General features: G+C 34.2%; 1 protein-coding gene across 2 annotated transcripts in view; it reads right to left on the bottom strand.

Moving 5' to 3' along the window:
• ULK2 (unc-51 like autophagy activating kinase 2) overlaps positions 1 to 17,122 on the bottom strand; it is a 96,499-nt gene that overhangs the window by 15,441 nt on the left and 63,936 nt on the right. For both annotated transcript variants that reach the window (XM_039847474.1, XM_039847475.1), the window contains exons 15-20: positions 16,081 to 16,218; positions 12,561 to 12,706; positions 10,649 to 10,729; positions 8,786 to 9,072; positions 7,743 to 7,930; positions 7,282 to 7,385 (exon numbers count right to left, since the gene is read on the bottom strand). In XM_039847474.1, the coding sequence (XP_039703408.1) occupies positions 7,282 to 7,385; positions 7,743 to 7,930; positions 8,786 to 9,072; positions 10,649 to 10,729; positions 12,561 to 12,706; positions 16,081 to 16,218 (944 nt within the window). The remainder of the gene's footprint in view (positions 1 to 7,281; positions 7,386 to 7,742; positions 7,931 to 8,785; positions 9,073 to 10,648; positions 10,730 to 12,560; positions 12,707 to 16,080; positions 16,219 to 17,122) is intronic.

The raw sequence follows: 17,122 nt of genomic DNA, 5'->3' as shown, positions 1-17,122 counted from the left end.
GTCTCATCAAATGGAGAACATTAATAAAAAGAGAAATTATTAAAAAAGAACCAAATGAAAATTCTGGACTTAAAAAAAACAATAACTGAAATGAAAATTCACTACAGAGGTTCAACGGCAACTATGAAGTGACAGAAAAAAAACAAACAAACCATGAACTTGAAGACCAATAGAGATTATGTAATCTGAAGAAAAGAGAGAAAAGAGAATGAACTAAACTGAACAAAGCCTTAGAGAAATATAAGACAACATTAAATGTACCTACAGGTAAATAATGAAAGTACAAGAAGGGGAGGACAGAAAGCAGCAGAAAAAATATCCAAATAAATAATGGCTGAGAACTTCTCAAGTTTGAGGGAAAACAATCTTATATATTGAAGAAGCTCAACAAACTCAAAAGATAAACTCAAAGAATCCACACCAGAAACAAACAGTAAAACAGTAAAAGCCAAAGAAAATCTTGAGATTTCTCACATACAAAGTAACCCAATAAGATTAATAGTTAACTATGAGCAGAAACAATGGAGTCCAGTGGGCAATGAATTGTCAGATTTAAAGTGCCTAAAGAAAAAAACTGTCAATCAAGCAAAGCCCTTTCAAAAATGAAGGCAAAATACACTCCTAAATAACCAAAAGCTGGGAGAATTTGTTACTAGGAGACCTACTTTATAAGAAATACAAAGAGAAGTTCAAGTCGAAAGCAACTCACCCCAGATGGGAAGAATTTCAGTCTACATGGGGGAAGAAAAGAGGGCTGATAAAGGTCATTACATAATTATACAACACAGTATAATTTCATATTTCTTCACCTCTCTTAAGGTGGCTTAAAAAGCAACCATATAAAACAACATGTTTATAATGTATCATCGGGCCTATAAGATATAGGTATAGAACATATTTGATAATGAGAGCACAATAAAAGCAGGTAGGAACAAAAGTATATTGGAATAAGCAAGTGACACCATATAACTCAAATATACACACAGAAAAACTGAAGTGGTAAATAAGAAAGTTAATATAACAAACTATATATATATATATATATATACTTGATCTCCTTTCTTATCCTCTTTAAAAGAAAATATTAGCACTACAAATGGAATAGAGCTATCTAGGAGTTATATAACAGTATGTAATTGGAATTAATGTAATTCTGAAGTAGATTCTAATAACATATGTATATTGTACATAAACAGTAAGAAAATAAAGTGAAAAACATTCAATAAAAGGAACAGAATGCTACACTGGAAAATATTCACCTAATGCAAAAGAAAGCAGTAAAGGAAGAACAGAGGAAAAAAAAGACATGACATGTATAGAAAACGAAAAGTAAAATGCAAATAGAAATCTAACTATGTAAGTAATAACATTAAATATAAATGGATTAAACAATCCAATCAAGAGGTAGAGATTGTCAGACTAGAGTAAATAAACAAGACTCAACCATGTGTATACAGAAGACATACTTTAGATTCAAAAATACAAATGGATTTAAAATAAAAGGATTAGAAATGATAAATCATGAAAACAACCACCATAGGAAAGCTATGGGTTATATTAATATTAGACAAATTAGACTTTAAAACAAACAAACAAAAAAATAAAGAACATTTTATAATTTAAAAAGCATCACTTTATCAGAAAGATATAACAATTATAAATATACACACACCTTACCATAAAACCCCAAAATATGTAAAGCAAAATGACTGGCGAGTAATAGACAATTCAACAATGGCAGCTGGAGAATTCAATTCCCTAATTTAAATAACAGAAAGAGTAAGCAGAGTATTATCAAGGAAATATAAATCAACTGGACCTAACATATCTTTAGAACACTATACCCAGCAACACCAGAATACACATTCTTCTCAGAAAATATTTTCTGAGATGAAACCATATTTGAGGTCATAAAACAATCCTTAATTCATTTTAAATGACTGAAATTCAGCAAAGTAGTTCTCCAACCAAAGTAGGATAAAATTAAAATCAATAACAGAAGGAAATTTAGTGGACTCAAATATGTGAGAATTGAACAATTCTCAAATAACCAATGATCGAAGACAAAAATCACACGGGAAATTAGAAAATAATATGAATTAAAATAAATACATAATATACCAAAACTTATGGGATGTAGCTAAAGCAGTAGTTAAAGAAGGAAAAAGAAGAGCAAGCTAAACCTAAAGCAAGCAGAAGGAAGTTTAGAGTAGAAATCAATGAAATGGAGAATAGTAAAATAGAGAAAATCAACAAAGTCAAAAGTTGGTTCTTTGAAAATACCAAAATTCACAAGGCTTTCGCTAGACTGAATCAGCAAGAAAAGAAGACTCAAATATTAAAATCAGAAATTAAGAGTGGACATCACTACTGACTTTAGAGAAATAAAAAGGAGTTTAAGGGAATATTATGAACAATTGTATGCCAAAAAATCAGATAACTTAGACGAAGTGAACAAATTCCTAGAAAGTAACAAGAACTTAAAAATCTGAATAGACCTATAACAAGTAAAGAGAGTGAACTAGTAATCAAAAACTTCTCACAAAGAAAAGCCTGGTCTCAGCTTGACAGGATAATTCTACCAAACGTTAAAGAATACCAATTCTTTACAATCTCTTCCAAGAACCTGAAGAGGCATGAAGCAATCTCAATTCATTCTTTGAGGCCAGTCCTACCATGATATCAAAACCAGACAAAGACATCACAAAATAACTATAGAGTAATAACTATGAGTATAGATGCAGACACCTCAAAAAAAAAAACAAAAACAAAAAACCTAGCAATCTGAATCTGGCAACACAAAAAAAGGATCATAACAAAACCAAGTGGGATTTATCCTTGGATTGCAAAGGGGGGGTTAACATGCAATAAATCAATTAATGTAACACATAATACTCATTACACTAGAAACAGAAATGAATTTCCTCAGCTAATAAACAGCATCTATGAAAAACTCAAAACTAACATCATACTAAATAATGAAAGACTAAAAGCTTTCCCATCAAGATCAGGAACAAGACAAGGATGTTTGCTCTCACTACTTCTACTTAATATTGTATCTGAGGTTATAGCTAAGGCAAATGGGCAAAAAACAAATAAATAAAAGGCATCCAGATTAAAAAGAAAATACTACCTCTGTTCACAGGTGGCAGGATCTTGTGTATAGAAAATCCTAAGTAATACACTAGAAAACTATTTGAACTAATAAATGTTTTCAGTAAGGTTGCAGGGTATATGAGCGATACGCAAACTCAATTGTATTTCTTTTACATTGACAATAAACCATCTGAAAATGACATTAAGAAAACAATTCCATTTAAAATGACACCAAAAATAATTAGAAATAAATTTAACAAAACAAGTATAGAAGTTGTATTCTAAAAACTATAAAACACTGATGAAATAAATTAAAGACCTAAATAAATGGAAAGAAATCCCATGTTCAAAAATCAACTTAAAATTGTTAAGATTGCAATACTCTCCACATCGATCTATAGAATTAATGAAATTTCTATCAAAATTCTAGCAGGTTTGCAGAAATAGGTATGATGATGCTAAAATTCATAATGGAAACTCAAAGATGCAGGATAACCAACAATCATGAAAAAGAAGAACAAAGGTAGAGACTCACATTTCATGGTTCAAAATTTACTATAATGCTACAGTAATCAAGGCAGTAAGTATGGTGCCAGCATACAAACAGATATACGGATTAATGAAATAAGAAATAAATGCTTTATGGTCAACTAATTTTTTTTTTTACAAGGCTGGCAAAAGAATTCGATGATGGAAAGAATAGTCTTTTTAATAAATGGTGCTGGAAATGGGTTAAGGACCTGAATATAAGACCTGAAACAATAAAATGCATAGAAGAAAACAGGAACTAAACTCAAGGATCTTGGACTTAAAGAGGATTTTATGAATTGGACCTCAAAGGCAAGGGAAGTAAAAGAAAAATAAATGAATGGGACCACATCGAACTGAAAAGCTTCTGCACAACAAAAGAAACCGTCAAATAGATAAAGAGACAACCATCCGAATGGGAAAATATATTTGCAAGCAGTGACTGCTATAAAGGCCTAACACTAAAATATTAGAAAAATTCATACAACTCAATAACAACAAAAAAACAAACGATCCAATCAAAAAATGGGCAGAGGACTTGAACAGACACTTCTCTCTAGAGGACATACAAATGGCCAACAAACATAGGAAAAGATGTTCAACATCGCTAGCTATTAGGGAAATGCAAATCAAAACCACAATGAGATACCATCTCACACATGTTAGAATGGCTGTAATCAACAGAACAAGTAATAACAAATATTGGAGAGGATGAGGAGTAAAAGGAACCCTCATACACTGCTGGTAGGACTGGTATAGCCACTATGGAAAACAGTATGGAGGTTCCTCAAAAAACTAAGAATTAATCTACCATATGATCTGGCAATCCTTCTATTAGGTATTTACCCCAAAGACGTGAAAATCCATATCCGAAAAGATATTTGCACACTGATGTTCATAGCAGCATTATTCACAGTGGCAGGACATGGAAGCAACCGAAGTGTCCTACGATAGATGACTGGATAAAGAAGCTGTGGTACATATACACATATGTGGAATATTACTCAGCCATAAGAAGAGATGAAATACTGCCATTTGCAACAACATGAATGGACCTTGAGATAATCATGCTAAGCGAAATAAGCCAGACAGAAAAAGTTGAAAATCACATGATATCATTTATATGCGGGATATAAACCTAAAAGCAACAAATGAACAGGACAAACAAACAGAGTCTCTTGGACATGGACAACAGACCTAGTGGTTACCGGAGCGAGGAGGTAGACAGGGTAAAAGGGATCAAAAATGTGGTGACTGAAAGAACACACAATGTAAATATATATATGCCTTACTGTCAAAACGTACAGCTGAAACTAATCGGATTTTGTTAACTGTCACTATAAAAAAAAATAAAATAATAAAAAAATAAAATAAATGGTGCTGGGACCCCTGAATAACCACATACAAAAGAATGAAGCTGGATCCCTACACATTATCCACAAGAATTAAGTCAAGTGGATCATAGACCTAAATGTAAGAGCTAAACTATAACTCTTAGAAAATATGGTTAGGCAAGATTCAGATGTTATTTAAGAAGGGATATCTAGGGAAACTCAAAGACAAAGGAGATTAAAAAAGGACATCAGAGAAAAGTTTAGTCTCTGACACCTACAGCTACAGCAAACACTAAACACAGCCCAATTCCTAGCCAGATTAACAAAAAATGTCACACTAACTCAATTCCTTTTATCTAGTGTCTTGCTCATGTCTGGCTTTTAACAAAAAAATTAAAAGATAAGCTAATAGGTAAAAACAATTTGAAAAGAAGAGACAGAGCAAGCATTAGAACTAGACTCAGATATAGCACAAATAGTGGAATTATCAGAACAGAAATTTAAAATAACTATGATTATTAATATGCTAAGGGTTCTAATGGAAAAAAGAAACAGCATGTAACATAAGCAGAAAGATGAACACTTTGTGAGAATCAAAAGGAAACACTATAAATCAAAATCACTGAAATATAAATGAATAAATGCTTTTTGATTAGCTCATCAATAGACCAGACATGGCTAATGTGAATCAGTTAACTTGAGGATATGTCAATAGGAACTTCCAAAACTAAAGAACAAAGAGTAAGATGTAAAAAACCCAAACTACAGAATATCTAAGAACTGTGGGACAACTACAAAGTAATAATATGCACATAATAGGAATATCAGAAGAAGAGAAGAACAGCAGAAGTATTTAAAGTAGTAATGACTGAGAATTTTCCAAAATTAATGACAGAAGCAAACCACAGATCCAAAAATCTCATAACACCACCAAGCAGTTTGAATACCAAAAAATCTACATTTAGGCATACCATACTTGAATGCAGAAAATCAAAGACAAAGAAAAAATCTTGGAATAAGCAAAAAACAAAAACAAAAAAAAAACCTTTCACCTTACTCATAGAGGAACAAGGGTAAGAATTACACTGGACTTCTCTCCAGAAATCATGCAAGTAAAAAAAGAATGGAGTGAAATCTAAGGTCCTATAATCCTATAAATGTTCCCTTTGGATTAGAAATCACACTCAATCAGATATCTGCTGGTCCAGATATTTCTTCCTTTAGTTGTTTATGGCTGGGGGAGTCGATAAAAAAATTATAGAGAAGAAAAGAATAAAGAGGTTATAACAGTGATTCTTAAATTTAGGTGTACATAATAATCATACGGGGAGCTTATTAAAGACACAGATTCCTAGAATCTATTCCCGGAAAATCTAATTAAAGACCCTGAGTTAAGGTCTAGAAACTGCCTTTTGTTTGTATCTCTTGACAAGCACACCAAGTAATCTAGATGTGTGTCTATGGACATAACAGTCCCTGGAATGACTATCAAAGGACCAGGGGTCCCAGTGACCTACAGTTCTTTATAGGCTCTACTTGCTATATAAGAAATGCTTAAGAGTACATGTGTATTTAAGCTAACTTTAGCCAGTTTAATCCTACTGATAAAAAACAATCTCAGTCAGAATTCCTTGTAACACATAGGCTGTTGATCATCAAGATGCTAAACAAGCCCCTTTCTTAATAGCCTACTTAGAAAGAAGATGAAATGACAGGGATGGGGTGAAGAAATCTGGGTAAGTTCATGAACAGTCAACTGAAGCAGGTAAGTAAGATAATTACCCCCACCCTCCAGCCAAAGATGTCCCTGTCCTAACGCTGGAACCTTTAAATAAGCTATATTACATAGCAAAAGGAAATTAAAGTTGTAGATAGAACTAGAACTGCTAATCAGTTGACTTTAAAAGAAAGAGATAATCCTGGATTATCCAGTAGGTACATGAAATCACAAGAGTCCTTTAAATGTAGAGTAAGGAGGCATTAGAGTCTATAGACTAGCCATTGCTGGCTTTCAAGATGGAAGGGGACCATGAGCCAAGGAATGAGGGCAGTATCCAGAAGCTGAAAAAGGCAAGAAAATGCATTCCCACCAGAGGCTCCAGAAGGAAGGCAGCCCTGTCAACTTCTTGATTTTAGCCCAATGAGACCCATTTCAGACCAGACGTCTGACCTCCAGAACTGTAAGATTATACCTTTGTGTTGTGTTAAGCCACCAAACTTCTAATTTGTTACAGCGGCAATAGGAAGTTAATTTGTTGCATATGCTAAAAAATTACTTGCCTTAAAACAAAAAACAAAAAACAAAAAACAAGCTTTTTCTTACCTATATCCATTGGTCGTTCTGTATTTAAACTGTCTGTGCTGCCCTGATGTCCACCTAAAGGTGTCTTCATTTGTTGATCTGATAATTTCCCAGTACTGACAGATCTAAAAAGAAGAGTAGTAATGTATACTTTAAGCCAGAAAAAAGGTCAATGGGAAGTCAGAGAACAAGAAGACAAAAAATAGATCCAAACAATTCAAGGTAGAGATAAATTTCAATAACCAAAATAAACAAAAGGCAGAAATAGAATATTCAGGAAATTAAGGAAGAAAGGAAGAGCTCTGTAATTTACAGTTACAGGAAGCATGCATGGTTTTCAGAGATTCTAAATGCACATAGTTCATATCATTAACCACGTTACATAAACCAGCTACTAATTTGGTCTTAGTGTTTTTATAACAGGAATATATGTGCTATTACAATTTTCATGTTTAAGGCTGGAAGGAAACAGTGTCTTTTACCTGCCAAACACTGCCTTGTTCTGTTGCTCAGACTTCTGCCTCTCACTTCCTTGTACTAGGAGACAATGAGAGCATTCACGTGGGTCATTCCCATCTTTAGACTGCCCTTCAGAAGGCCCATGATGAGTAACCAAGGCCAGCAGGTTGGAAGATGCTTGTGTTTTAGGGATTTTGAAAGGAGCTGTGGCCTAAAGAAACATATGTAAGCTAGTTATTACAAAGTATAAAGCATTCAGAATTGTCAGGCTCCATGGCAGAACAGTCAGGAACTTAGACTCTGTAGTTCATCAGACCTGATTCAAATACTGGCTCTTCTACTTACAACCTCTGTAACGTTGGACAGTTCATTAAGATAATGCACATAAAACATTGTGTGGACTTACACTGTGCCTGGCACATAGCAAGTGCTCATTAAATTGTAGCCATTCTCATTATGGATCCTTTCCATAAAGTACTTACTATACCAGTTCATGACTTACTATAGAGAGTGCAGCTAAGCTGAACATGGTATTACTGACTCTGCATCTATTTTGTTTAGCCAAGTGGCCTACAGGGATCTTAAGCTGACACTAGCCCCCCTTGCAATAGCATGCCCTAGATAGCAGGCCACAGTCACCGGCAAATATAAGCTCCTGATGTGACTCCCCTAAAAGCCTTTGTGATCAAGAGTCTCCCTCACCGTCTCCTACCTGTGTGCCCCTTAGATAAGACCCCCATGGAGCTCACCAGAACCCTGATCTTTTGATTTGAATTGACCAATCAGCCTTAGCCAGGAACCCCAAAGCACTCTACCCAAAAACCCTAATAAAGGCATGTACCTAGGTCCTATCTCTCTCTGTCTGTACCCAGCATCAATATCCCTGTGTGGCCCCCAGAGGTGTGCCTGGTATTTCTTTCAGGATCTATGAGTAACAGACTTCCCTATTTCAATTTCTCTTGTGGTCTGTTGTTGAACCTTGACTGTCCATCCAGCACCCAATGTTCCACTTCACAAATGTTAATTTCGCAAAGTCACAACACCTACAAAATGTTAATAAACACACCTTAGTAGGAGAGCCAATGATTGTTGGTAAAGGGGTTTTAAAGAACCAGTCAGAACTCCGTGGAGAGGATCCCACATGCTTGGTGGGAGAGGTCCCAAGGCTGCCAGGCCGACTGGGTTGAGGTGAGTAGCTGTACCCAGCCCCGGAATGGGATGGGCACACAGGGTCAGAGTGCTGCTTTCTGAGCTTCTGCTTGTTCTGGTAGATGTCAGTGAGGGTGGGGGTACTCTGCAGTCTAGCACCCAGTAAGAAAGACTGTGGTGACTGAGTCTGTGGCACTGGAGAACCTATCAAGAAAATAAATACAAAGTTAACCCAAAGTGAAGAAGTACATGGCAAAAATTTAAGAACTAAGACAATTCTTAAAATGAGAATTCCAATGAATGCCTTGTTTTTCATTAGATATTGTAAAAGTGTTAACTTGGCAAGAGATTATTTTTTGTCATCCTTTACAAAAATGACAAGTACATTGTCACTGGTATTTTCAGGAGATAGAATTCTCAGGAGGTATATTAGCATCTATCAAATAACTCAGATTAATGCAAGGTCTACACAGAACTATATAGTAAATGGTTAAAGTTAATGAAAACAACAAAATGATATACCTTTATATGAATATATACTTGGGTATATCAATGTAATTATTCTCTAACAGCAACTAAAATAAACTTTTCAAACTAACCCAGAATAACCCTTTATTTAAAAAAAAATATATATATATAAAATTTACATATATATACACACATATATATGTAATTTAGGAAATAAAATTAGAAAGATAATACACCTTTCCTGGATTTTATTTGTTTTAAAAAACAAGCATATGGATAATTTATTTATATTTGTCCGTTTCGTTAATGAAATTCATTTAAAACCTAAAGTATCCATATTCTCTTCAAAGAAAACATTTGTCCTCAGGTAGTCTTGCCTCTTAAGGGGACACCATATCAAGTGTCTGGGAGATAGAGTACTGATATGATGAACAGTTGCCAAGAAGGGCATTCCCCCACACAGACCTTATTGTTGCCAATTTAAGGTCCACTAAGCTTTAAGCTCCAGTTACAAATTCTTTGGCACTCCTTGCAAACCAAACTACAACCAATAACATTAAGGACATATAAATCTTCTTAGTGATCTTCCCAAAAAGACACCAATAGGAGCTTTTGCTACCAAGCTCTTAACCTCATCTTAAATAACTTTTCAGAACTGGGCCCTGCCAACCAACCACACACACACACACACCCCTATATGTACATATATATGTGTATATACATATACACACACACAAGTAAATAAAATTAGTGGTAAAATGTTAGATCCGAAGGAAGCTAAGTTTTATTTTGAAGGAAAGAGAATATGAAAAACTTAACTTAGAAAGGAGTGGTTTTCTAAGTAACAGAGAATTCCTTTAACTGGCCAACTCCTCAAATGCACATACAATAAAATTTGACTTATAAAAGTATAATTTACACATACTTTACAGGCATGTATATATTACATAATAAAGCAAATAAACATCTATATTTCTTTTTTATCTGATGCCAACTGGTGGCTCTAACTAAGAACAGTATTAACCAAAGTAACAAAATTTCATTTCCTATATTGCTTTTCATTATCTGTATGACAATGACCAAAATTTAGCTAAATTACTTAATTCCTAAGACTTATTTTCATAAAATAATCATATACTCAAGAGATATTTGATTGGCTATCTAAAAACATGTTAGACCAAGATTCTAAAAAACAGGATAGCAGAGAATATATTTCATATCAATTCTGTACTTTTGATAAGACTAGAAAAACATAATTCAAATACACTTCTAATGGGATTAAAATTATTAATATACCAAATACATCTCCTACCTGATGAGTTTCTACTCCTGGATTCATGGCCCTGAGGGTGTCCACAGCAGCACTGACTAAATTGCTCAGGAATGGTACCAACTGTGAAGAGGAAAATAGGGAAAGGAATGAGAAATGATTCAAAACCAATAAAGGATGAAAACAGGCAACACATGCACAAATTGCACAATATACTATAGTTTACAAAACTTAATTAGGCACAGATTTAGTTCAGCTAACACTAAGCAACCAGTGTGCTAGGTACTAGGCACACTAAGATCAAAAGTTCCATGTAACTAACTTGCCTTCAAAGAAGATCACTAGGAAAGAAAACCATGTAAATAACCCAATGCCTATAGCAGGTATATCTTTAAGATACGGAAGTACAAAGAGTTTGTACAAAGTGTTTGAGGCTTATGGAGCTGACTGACGGCCCAGCTGTTGTCTCTGTGAATCCACCATGTTCCTTGCTAAGGCATGCTCCCAGGGCTGCTCCCAGCCATTGACTACATGTGGTTCAGGCAGGTCAGGAAATCTGGACAACTTGCTTGGGGATACTCCTTCAGCCAGGTTAAAACCTTCTTAGAGCTCACTATAGTCAGGACTCCTCCTTCCTTCCTCTCTCCCTCACAGGGGTCAGATCTGTATGGTGGTCTGAAGGGGCTCCCTGTCACCTACTGCTTCTTCTCCTTTATCTGTCACAGGTGTTTCCCCAATCTCTCTTGCACATCTCTGCATCTACGTCTGAGAACCTAAACCAACAAGAGGAAGAGCTGGGGAAGACTTCAGGGTATTTAAGCAGACAAGAGACATATGTCTATAAAAAAAGAAGAGGCAATGACCAAGTGGTTAGGTGGGCAAGCAAAGATTAGATCCTGAGGAAGGGCCTTTTCTTTGAGTGCAAGGGTTAAGTTTTGGAACTTGTCTCTAGAGACCTTGGACTGCTTCAGGAGCTAGTGAGGAGGTGAGGGAGGGCCAAGATTTTGTTCGAAAAAAAATTTTCAGCTAAAAACAGCTTTGAAACCATTGCAACAGGTGAAGTAGTGATATAAATTTAAAAGATATATATCATTGTAGTTTTTTGTTTTAATCAGGGCTTCTGGGTACAACTTCAATCCTTTTCACTTTACCACCTCCCGAGATTTCCTCCCATTCCCTCTTCTACTCCAGCAGTTTTTGCTGAGGGTGGGGACCCTTTCCTTTTAAAAATTACACACACACATACACACACAATTTTTTTTTTTTTTTTTTGCAATTTTGAGATCTGCCACCACTGAGCCCTCTCTGTACTACCTGTCCTTCCATGTCAGTGTTGTTTCTCTCAGATTCTGCGATCTTAGTTGCTTTGGCCTCTTACATGTATTCTGAAGTTGGAGCATTTTGTCTTAGTTTCACTAAAACGTTGGTGTGAGGTTTGTTTGGTTGGGTTTTTGTTGTTGCTGTTGTTTTACTGTTTGCTTTTGGTTTGTTTAACATTCTCTTTGTTGTTGTATATGATTTCCAGAAGAGGTGGGAAGATTGTAATGAAGCTGCCATCATATCCTTCCCTGAGCTGGAAGACCTCTGGTGAACATAACCCAATGCTATTATGTATATTATTGTCTTTTAAACCTCATAAATCTGAGTGATAAGTAGGAGAGGCATTTAATGTAGTTTAACTTAGGGTTTCTGGCTTTGTGCTTTGAGCCCCAGCCTAATGAAGATGCTTTTTATCCATAAGATCTATTTGCATCATCATATTTCCAATAGAGGTCCTAACAGATTTATACAGAGATTCTCAAGAGGGAGTCAGGAGTGGGGTATAGTTGAAAGGGTGGGATATGGTTCCCAATCAGCGAGAAGCACTGCCGTCGTGTACCACTGTTCCTAAAGAGAGTGTCGTATTTGTCATAGTGAAAAAAGACTGAAAACAAATGCTTTAAACTCTCCTTACCCAAAGGGGAAGGTGAATAAGGCCTGGAAGACCCAGTAGAGAGTCTTCGCCCAACTGTCTGTACTGTGTCTGCTGGCGCTGGAGAGCAGGCTCCCAACCGGAGAAAGCCCATTGGGCTGGTGTTAGACCTTCGTACCACTGCAGATCTGAAAAAACAAAATAAAATGACTTCTTCTCTGGCAGGTGCTAGGACTCTGTCTTTATTTCTGTATTCCTCCCCCCACCCCCCCGCCAACTTCCTACAACATACCATGGAGTAGATTTTTTAAAAAATGTGACACAGTCGCACAGAACAAACATAAAATGTATTAAACTATATAGTGAAGTCTCTCTCTCATCCTTATATCCTGTCTGCCTAACTCTCAACACTTCTTCAGTCCTACTCAAAAGGTTACCACTATTTTTAGTTTCTAATGTCTTTCCAGAGTTCCTTAATTCATATACAAGCAAATAAAAAACTGAATATACAGTTGACCCTTGAACGTGGGTCCACTTATATGAAGACTTTTTTCAATAAATACTGTAAATGTATTTTCTCTTTCTTATGATTTTCTTAATATTTTCTCCTCTCTGGCTTATTTTATTCATAATACATATAACATACAAAATATGTGTTAACCTACGGTTTATGTTATCGGAAAGGCTTCTGGTCAACAGTAAGCTATTAGTAGTTAAGTTCTGGGGGAGTCAGATTTTCAACTGCAACCGCTGAGTTGTTCAAAGGTCAACTGTATAATCTTATTTTCATCTTGTCTTAACAAAGGTAGTATGTTATGTACCATACCAACCATTTTCAACTTTTTAGTCTTCGGTCCCCTTTATATTCTTAAAATTACTGAAGATCCCAGAGAATAGTTATTTATGCGACTTGTATCTATTGATATTTACTGTATTAAAAGTTAAAACTGATAAAGTTTTGTGATTAATTCATTAAAAATAAATTTATTACATGTAACATAAGATTATGAAAAATAATTATATCTTCCAAAAGCAAAATAAATTTCTGAGAGTGTGATATTATTTTATATATGTGCTAATTTCTATATAATGTCTAGTTGAACAGATGACAGTTGAATTCTTATAACTGTTTCTACATTCAATCTATTATGTAATATGTTATTTTGGATGAAGTATATGAAGGAAATCCATACTTACACAGATATATAACTGGAAAGGGGAGGAAACTTTGGTTGGAGTTTCAGATAATTGTGATACTCTTCTTTGATATTACACCAAAACTCAGCAAGTTGTCATTTCTAAAAGATTAGTCACAATGTGGAATCTGAAACCACGTCAGTGAAATTCCATACTATTACATTAAACTCCACTCTTTTGCAAAGTATCTTGTAGTTGGAATCAATCTTTTCATGTGTGCATGATTTTTTAAAACATTTGATCATTTGGAAAATATTGGTTGACTGAATTATGTTGTTATGCCAAAAGTTGACACATTATATAACACCAAAAAGTCACATTCATATCATAATACCACCACCAATCTTAACAGAAAAGGCTGTCAAGACATAACAGAAGTTGCCAAGATCACAGTGGTGAATACAAGTTTTCCAAAATTCTAATCTGTGCTCAAGAGCTCAACTTTTATGTAACTTGTTTTCTATGAAATGACAGACTTGGTTCGTTTTTGACAAAATGGCCACCAAATGCTCATAATCATAGTTTGTCAGATGTTCTTTCAAGTAAAAATGATGTTCCATGAAAAAGTGGCTAGTTCAGTTTGCAACTAAAACAATCATACAAGTGCTTTTCCTTAAGACAACTACTCTAATATGCAGTAAAAGTACTTAATGCCCACATTCCACTCAAGGTCAGGATTTTCAAAGAGAAATAATAATAAAAATTATTTTATTTTATTGAATGCTTCATTAAAGATATTCCTTGGTATTACAAGTGTGTAGTGGTAAAGAACATAAAGACTAACAGTACAGTTGGGTACCACTACCTTGAATCATTTTAAGGCACTAGCAGTTTTCCATCGTTGCTTTTGCACCATCAGTGCATATGTCAACACAACGAAAAAGCAAATAATGTCCTAATGTTGTTATGAAAATAGTTTTGTCTTCATGGACCCCTATACAAAGGAAGTCACAGACCACACTTTGAAAACCACTGCTAATAAACACACTGTTAATCACTTTGCTTCTTTCATTTTACAATATATCTTGAAAATGTTTCTACCTTAGTACATAGAAAGTTCCCTTACTCTTTTTGTAAGGTGTTCCACTATCATAGACGGACCATAATAAATCAGTCCCTTACCGGTGGGCACTTGGCTTATTTCTCATCCTTTGCTATTCTAACAATTAACAACTTTGTATAAATGCAATTTCATACATAGGCAAGGACTATGTAGCTGCAGAATAAGTTACCAGAAGTTGAAGTGTTGGTTCAAAAGGTACATGCAATAATTATTTTCATAGATACTGTTAAATGCCCTCTGTAGAAGTTTTCTCAATTTAATCCTATGAGATGATGAGGATCATTTTATATTCATTGAGCTATTTATTTGGTGGGCCCTTTTAATCTAAAATCTTGTATCCTCTAATTCTGGAAAAAAGTTTGACTATCTTCTAGAAATTTTCTTCATCATTTTACTTGTTCTTTCTGGAATGCCCATATTGATTAATCCTTGAAGAATATTATTTATCTGTATTTTCCATTTTTATTTGATTCACCTATTTCAGATACTTCAACTTTATGTTCCAACATTTATTTTCATTTTGGTTTTTATATTTTTGTAATGTCCATGAGGTCCTTTTTATTTTGATTGTTTTCAACAGCATTTCATTATTTATGGATATAGTCTCTAACCTATGTCTAAGGGTACTAATTTCTAAAATAAATTTCTTTTTTTAATATTCTTGCTATTTTCTTCAGAGACAGTTTTTTCTGTTTTTAACCTTACGCTTCATTTTCATCCCTCCACTATAAGTTCTCTTGAGATTTAGGTCTCCAAGGGTACTATGGGGCACAGTTACTTTCATTTTGTCAGAATCTCTGATTGCACAACATTTACACCTGCCCTGCTATATATCAGGCATCTATCTTCCATTCTCTTTCTGTTTTCTAGAAATTTATTAAAATCTCTCACCCACTGAACATTTATTCTTATTTTATTTGTCTCTGTGGACTTAACACCATTGTCATTCCTTTGCTGCCTTCATGAGGTTTCAGGATGTAGAAGAACTATGTAAATAATCTGCTACAACTGGTGAGATTTCATTTTTTAAAAAATTCTTCCTCAATTCTTAAAAATAATTTTATTTGTGGACAAATATATATATATATATATATAATATTATCCAGCCAAGCTTAAGTATTATTTAAATAGATCCATCACAAAAAAATTTTTATTATTCAATTTTTGTACAATTTTGTACACCTCCATTATACACATATGTAAGAGACTTAAGTTAGCTATGAAAAGTAACAGATCTTTCTATAATGACAAAATTTTAAAAGAAAAGAAAAAAAATTAAAAAGGAAAAAAATACTAGCTTACCTTGGAGAACCATGTAGATTTGTGCCAGAACTGGCAGTAGATGTAAGATTCTGCTCTATGCGCTGATAATTCCTTATCTGAGTAGGAACTGGAATTGGTGCTGTTTCACTCTGAGGTGACACAGTAGGCTGGCATTGACTGCAACCATGATTTATTGAAAAAAGAAAGAAATACAAGTAAGACTTTTTATTTCATTTGACCCATTGGTGATATTTAGAGACAATTCTAGAAGCCAAATGATTAATTCTGTATGTGAATAAAAAAATGATCATCTTAAAAAAATATATAAAGCAAAAATAATTTCATTTGTCATTTAAAGAACTTTCCTGGCATTCATATCATATTGAGGACTAAGAACTGGAACAAGAACTGGAAAAACATTCCTCTACAATAAGAAAAGTAGTTTGGTAAAACTGAGTTTCATCTGCTCACATTCTGCTATTCATTATTATGTGAGAGAGAAAAAATATTTCTAGGAAAATATGCTGGGTAAAAGAACAGGCAGTTCAAGAGCAAAGATGACTGGAATGTTTACAAAAGTTATGAATGCAGTAAGCATTCCCAAGGAACTTTGACTTTTATGAAGACTGAAAATACATTGTGTAACTTTCAAAGCATAGAACTGATTTGAGGTTCACATTTTTAAGTGTTAGTACTTAGTTTCTTAATAGCTTCTTTCCTTACTTTTCATAAATTCAGAAATATTATGTCCTTAGATGACTTTCAATTTGATTGGCAACATGTCTTGAAACATGAGGAATAATACAGGGCTTTAAAAAAATGACTTATTTCATTCTTCTGCCCTTCTATAATTCTAAAAAAGACACAATCTCTCACTTTTTCCCAATTACAACATTATAAAGAGATTATATAGTTATCTAAACAAAACAAAGTATAATTTTAGAATTTTTTAAACCATTAGAGTATTTCATATTTAAATCAAAAGAAAATCTCATCTGTAGCAGTGATGTTAGTTGCCTCCCCAATATGCATTCACCAACTGTTTCTTACTAACAACTCAAATTTTATAGAAGGTAGTGAT

Source organism: Pteropus medius, unplaced genomic scaffold, assembly GCF_902729225.1.
Source record: "Pteropus medius unplaced genomic scaffold, Ma_sr-lr_union100, whole genome shotgun sequence".
In the NCBI taxonomy this organism is placed as follows: Eukaryota; Metazoa; Chordata; class Mammalia; order Chiroptera; family Pteropodidae; genus Pteropus; species Pteropus medius.
Note: the sequence above shows the minus strand (reverse complement) of the source record. Positions and strands in the feature narration are given on the sequence as shown.